We start from the raw sequence: 6113 nt of genomic DNA on the forward strand, positions 1-6113 counted from the left end.
TTTTTAATTTGTGCTACTTTGTACTTTGACTTCACTACACTTCAGAGGTATATTTACTCCACTGCATTTAGTTTTATTACTTTAATTTCTTTTCAGAACCAGATTAATACAATAATTAAGACTTTATTGATCTCTGGTGGAAAATTTACAAGCTACCCAGTACTATGTGCAGTACTTCAAATAATTAGCATATAAGCTAGTTCAAAGTAGCTCCCCCTTCACCAGCTGCAACATTAAATGTGATTAACACAATGCACCGGTCATTATAATCCAATGATATGATGGCTCTCACCGTTCTAGACTGGGTGAGGCAAGCTTGGGTGTGGACGGAGGCTAAGACAGATTACCTTAAAAGCTGAGCTGGAGTCAGTTATGGATGTTCAACAGGAAGAAACAGATTGTTGTATAATAGACAGCACCAAGATAATATAAACAAAGTGTTAGTGAGAAGGAAAGAAATGATGTAAAATGACACCACTGTAATACTCAAGGTTCACTTCTTTTCAGCCACATCTCATGGCTTTCATCAGTAGATGGCCACTACAATGACAGAGCAAATTCTCTTAGCTGATGAAGGTCGTGAGTTAGGGGTAAAAGCTCAAAAATGTAGTCTTTATACATACTGTATATTCTCAGCTCTTGTCCATGAACGTCTTCTTCGAGTAGCCCATTTCTCATCAGGTTGCCCTGGTTCCTCAACACCTGATGCAGACCTTGTTGACCCAAGCGACATCCAAGCCAGTGTGACACTTATTTCTCTGACTCTCATTACCAATGAGGTTGGTGGGTAGCATTACGGGCCTTGCTTAGGGGCCCAAGCTGGATATTGACTGTGCTCTGAAACCCTGACCTTCCATAACAGTCTGCTGCAATGACCAAGCTAAGATCCTGTGGGACTTCCAGATACAAACTGACAAACTGGTAATGGCCAACCAACCGGACACAGTAGTGGTGGACAAACAGAGGAAGAAGGCTGTAGTGATAGATGTAGTAATCCCAAGCGATAGCAACATCAGGAAGAAGGAACACGAGAAGCTTGAGAAATACCAAGGGCTGAAAGAAGAGCTAGAAAAGATATGGAAGGTGAAGGCACAAGTGGTCCCCGTGGTAATAGGAACACTGGGGGCTGTGACTCCCAAACTGGGAGAGTGGCTCCAACAGATCCCAGGAACAACATCTGAGATCTCTGTCCAGAAGAGTGCAGTCCTAGGAACAGCTAAGATACTGCATAGGACCCTCAAGCTCCCAGGCCTCTGGTAGAGGACCCGAGCTTGAAGGAGGGAATACAAGACCGCCCCAAAGTGGGGGTGGGGGGGATTTTTTTAAAATATAAAAATAATGAATCTTATTTTCAAAGGTAAGAATGGAGTCTGTTCCTGCTGCAAGAAAATCGTGCTTTCATGAACAACCATCAGTGAAATGTGACAGTACTAAAAACTTTTACTCTTCATAATTTGAAGTGGTGGTGAAATTTTCTTAGGTATGTTTGTTTCAACATTTATATTTTTAAATGCAAAAGGACAGAATATCAAATAAACTTTTATTTTTTAAGATTATTATTTGACTCGGGTGGTTTGAGCCAAACTAGAGCGATATTTAAAAGCAAGATTAAAAACAAATGAATAAAGTTACAGTAACTACAACAGGAAGTGTCATCTTTTACCGACGTGCCATTGGTTATTTCTGCTGTCAATCAGGTGTCTGCGCCCCTATTGGCTCTTTAAACGGCCTATTGACCTCAGTGTATGCGCTTGTTTTGGCGTTTAGGGCGGTTCAACTGGGTGGGGTGCGTGTTCTGTGCTGTTGAGGTGCTTAAGTCCCACCGTCGCAGCCGCAGTGTGACGGTGTAAATACCGATATTCCGCTGAACGCAGACTTAGCTGAGCAGTTAGCTGCTGTCCGCGTGTCCCCTTTAACTTCCGTCTGCTCGTCGGTGTCTTGTTTGCTTAGCTTTGTGGTGTTTACACTTTTTGTGCTGCATTCACTGACTGGTTGCACTTGAAAACAGTCAGGTTAAAACTATTGCCGGAGCAGTTTACGGCATGTCGTGGACCGCAGCGTCAGGAGAAAGCACGTGTAGTCACAGTGTAAACTGATGTTTAACATTAACCTTACTCAATTAATTCCCTAGTTTACTCACCAGAGAAATCTTTATTTTACTTATCTGTGCAAGGGGAAATGGCGGTTTCACTGCTTTCTCCATCAGACTAGGTGTGATTAGGACCCACATTTACAGTTATCAGACTTGGACGTCATCAACAAATACGCGGTATTTAAACGGCTTCAGATTTGTTTCTTCACTGCTTTCCCCCTGGAGACCAGTTCTGTCTACTGACATGACTGGTTCCGTTGTAGGTTTTCCACAGGTCCTAGTTATGGATGAGTCTCCCTGCAGAGATGAGGAGGACAGCTCTTCATCTCCTGTTGTAGGTGTGGGTCTGTGTGACTCGGTCCCCCTGCTGTGGAGGGTGGAGGACCTGAAAACGGTCAGGTCTTGGGGTCTTGTGGGGGCTCTGTTAGGTTCACTGCCCCGGACCCCCCGACAGAACGGACGCCTGGGACGCCCCCTGCTGCTGCTGCCGGAGGAGGAGAGACTGCTGAGCGAGCGCCATGCTGCTGCCTCTTTACCTGCCGCTGACCAGGTGGGTTAACCAGATCAGGTGTCCATGGTAGTTAACCAGCTGGACTTTCAGCTTTATGGAGGAAGGTGTTTGATTTGTTGACAGTAGAATGGGAGAGGGTGTGTTAGAGTTGTTGTTGTGTTGGCAGGATGGAGGAGGGCCGGAGCTCCATCAGCAGGTGGAGCAGTATGAGGAGCAGCAGCAGAGGACTTATGAGGAGCAGACCATCCTTGCTTTGGAGGACAGGAAGTCAGCACTGATCCGAGCCATGACCCCATCACACACAGGTGAGTGCGTTACCATGACAACATTGCACCTGTACCTGCAGTTTGACGTAACAGTCCTGGTTCCGGTCCCCTCAGGTTCACAGTCTGGACCTGGAACTGCAGGCGAGGCATTGCAGGTCCACCTGGAGACTCTGGACCAGAGCTTTACCTTCCCTCGGTCGGCACTGGCAGTCCAGCTGAGCACTGCAAGGGTGGGGCTATCCTACTGCCCTGAAACTCGGGCCTTCCTGCGAGCTGACTGGCCAATCAGAGTGCAGGATCACTGTAGCGGTGGTGTCAGGTACCAGGTGTTCAGAGACCTGAGGGGGCGGGGCTTCTACCTGACCTCAGCGGGGAAGTTCGGGGGAGACTTCCTTGTATATCCCGGTTAGTTCCCTAATCTGCATTGTGGTGTTTTTTGGAAACGAACAAATTATATGGTGAAGACGGTTACACATGTTAACAGAAACCCACAGAGGCACAAGAGAACGGGGGAAAAGGCGAGGCAGCAATAAATAAATGTATAAAGCCCAAAAAATTAAACACGAATAAAACAGGTGGAGCATATCTTGATATCGCAATCACCCCTAGTAAGTAACTTTTGAAACAGCAGGCACCGAAAGATGTCATTTATCGACCTCATGTAACGTTGACTTGCATTTTTAAGGTTTTTAAGGCTCTTAGCTAAACTTTTAAATTCATGATACTAAAGGACGTGAGCCCTTCCAACAATGACCACGGTATTTACCCACAAATAGAATAAACTGAACTACATTTACAATACTTGTATTGCAGGTAATCGGGTAATATAAGCTTATAACGTTTAAATTGAAGTCATCTTCAGTCCTCAGGGAGATTATTTGTATCAAACCAGAACTGTCTGCTGCAAGAGCATGAAAAGAGCAGATGACCCAAGGTTTCCACTTCAGTTGAGCTACGGGGAGCGATTTCAAAGTTCAACCTCCTCTGCAGAGGAGCCTGGACCAGAAACTAGTCCCTTTAGATTTTAGTTTTCTGACTCTACTGAGAAAAATCAGGTCGTCGTTGTCGTCTTTGTGATTCATCTGTGCAAGAAAATGTAAAACCCACTCGTGTCCTCGTTTCCCCTGCTGTGAGCAGAAAACAATATTTGGCTTAAACTACACGAAAAACGAAAAATCCCCTTGTATTGTTTTTCAATTTTGGCACAAAAAAGAGAATTTAAGTCGTTTTTGTTTTGAGAGTAAAATGAAGCGACTTTTCCCTGACTTGGTAAAATCAAACAGAACGTACACAGACCTGTGTAGCTGACGGGCAGTGAATTCTCCTTTTGAAAAGGTTTCTCAGCTGCCATTTAGCAACGGGGAAACAAAGAACGGAAACCAGGTTGTTTTTTGTTTTGATAATAAACCACAGAAAACAAAACAAACGGCCATTATCTGGTTGTTTGATAGGTTCAGAAATGGAAATTGGAACTAAAGGAGCCTGTGTACGTTGGGTTTGAGGTGTGTGTTGGACCGGGGTTCAGCTAAACCTCTCTCTCAGGGGCATTTGAGCACAGCGTTCAGTGTTTCCACCGGTAACGTTTTCTCATGCCAAAATCTTGGTCGCCACAAATCAACCGATCAGTCATTTAATCGAGCGCCTCAGATTCGCCCAGGGAGCTCAAAAAACAACACAGTCCCACGCACAGGTAAGGCCAGTTCAGCCGAGTGATTCACGCAGCAGACAGAACTCCACTCTATCAAATGTGTATCCGACATGCATGCACATTGTTGTTTTCCTTCACATGTCTGCAGTCGGTTGGCCGTTCCATTGCAACTTTATTTGTAAAGCACTAAAAACAGCCAAGGTGGGCCAAAGTGCTGTACAGTGTAAATAACAATATACATTAAAAATAAACACAAGTACATAAAATCAACACCAATATAAAATATCAAAATGCCAACGACTTAAAAACAGGCAAAGAAGAGGCTTGTCTGATGGGCAGAGGTAAATCATTCCATAGCTTGGGGACAGCAGTCGCAAAGGCACAATCATCTCTAAGCTTGCGTTTTGTTCAGGGCACACTCAAAAGAAACTGATTAGCTGACCTCAAAGAACGCGTAGGTGTATGCCAGTGAAGCAAGTCAGATAAATAGGAAGGTGCAAAGCCATGAAGGGATTTAAAAAACTAATAAAATTTTATAGTGGATCCTAAAATAAACAGGTAACCAGTGCAAGGAAGCCAAGACTGGAGAAATGTGCTCATATTTACTTATACCTGTTAAAAGATGTGCACGTCTGGCTCAGTCAGGCTGTGATTATTGCTGAGTGAAGCACCAGAGGCCAGTGAACTGTTGAGGACTTACTTTAGTAACTGCAAAAAAATAAATAAAAAGACAGAGGGAACATGGATTAGGGATGGAAGATGGAGCTCAGGGAGGGACAGATGAGGAGAGAGGGAGGAGGAAAACGGTTCAGCTGAACTGACACAGAAAGATGCTCCACCACCAACAAGCCTGGATTACAACTGTCACAATGCGCCTCACATCAGCAATTTGTGCTGTTGTTAGTGTCCTTTATAAACCGGTTTTGGTCCTCAAGGTCTCTCTCCTCATGTTCGTCTTCAGGTGACCCCCTTCGGTTCCACGCTCACTTCATCGCCGTCTGCCTGTCTCTGGACCAGTCCGTCTGTCTTCTGGACATCCTCGCCATGGCTCGTCTGGGATCCGGTGTGAAGAAGACCGTCCTGCTATGCTCCCCGGGGACGGACGGAGGGGTGGTTTACACCTCGTTACAGTGGAGCGGGATGGTGTGAACAGCTGATTAGATGACAGCATCAAACAGGAAGTGAGGTGTTTTTTTTTTGTTGTTGTTTTTTTATTTTGCAACAACTGATATACAAACAAGATAAAGGAGAACATAAGGATATACAAGAATAGGGAATCGAATACAAATCAACAGCAAGCACAAATGGGGAAGAGAAGTTAACCTCTGCAGTAATCAATTATAAGTGTATTTGTGTATATTAAGAAATAAAAATAAAGAACAAGCACAGATGAGTAGCATTCAAGGCATTAGAAGAGACTTGGAAATAGACGTCCTTAGTTTCTTGGCTGTTTTGTTCAATTTAACCATATATTTCAACGACTTAAAGTAATTGGCAAAATAATTTGGAAGTGAGGTGTTTGTTGTAAACAGGTGGAGTTTGTCCTTTGTTCCTGCTCGTTGGTAGCATTCGGGGCCAGGCCTGGGTCTGACCCAG

The 6113-nt window shown here is 44.5% G+C and overlaps 1 protein-coding gene across 1 annotated transcript; it reads left to right on the forward strand.

Annotated features, from left to right (window-relative positions):
• Positions 1-1772: 1772 nt before the first annotated feature.
• On the forward strand, positions 1773-5910 carry tsen34 (TSEN34 tRNA splicing endonuclease subunit). Its single transcript, XM_020621820.1, has 5 exons — positions 1773-2269; positions 2356-2642; positions 2770-2908; positions 2984-3274; positions 5479-5910. Exons 2-5 carry the CDS (start codon positions 2376-2378, stop codon positions 5664-5666), a joined length of 885 nt encoding a protein of 294 aa, XP_020477476.1. The 5' UTR covers positions 1773-2269; positions 2356-2375; the 3' UTR covers positions 5667-5910.
• The last annotated feature ends 203 nt before the right edge of the window (positions 5911-6113 follow it).

This window comes from Monopterus albus, unplaced genomic scaffold (assembly GCF_001952655.1).
Source record: "Monopterus albus unplaced genomic scaffold, M_albus_1.0 scaffold268.1, whole genome shotgun sequence".
Classification (NCBI taxonomy): Eukaryota; Metazoa; Chordata; class Actinopteri; order Synbranchiformes; family Synbranchidae; genus Monopterus; species Monopterus albus.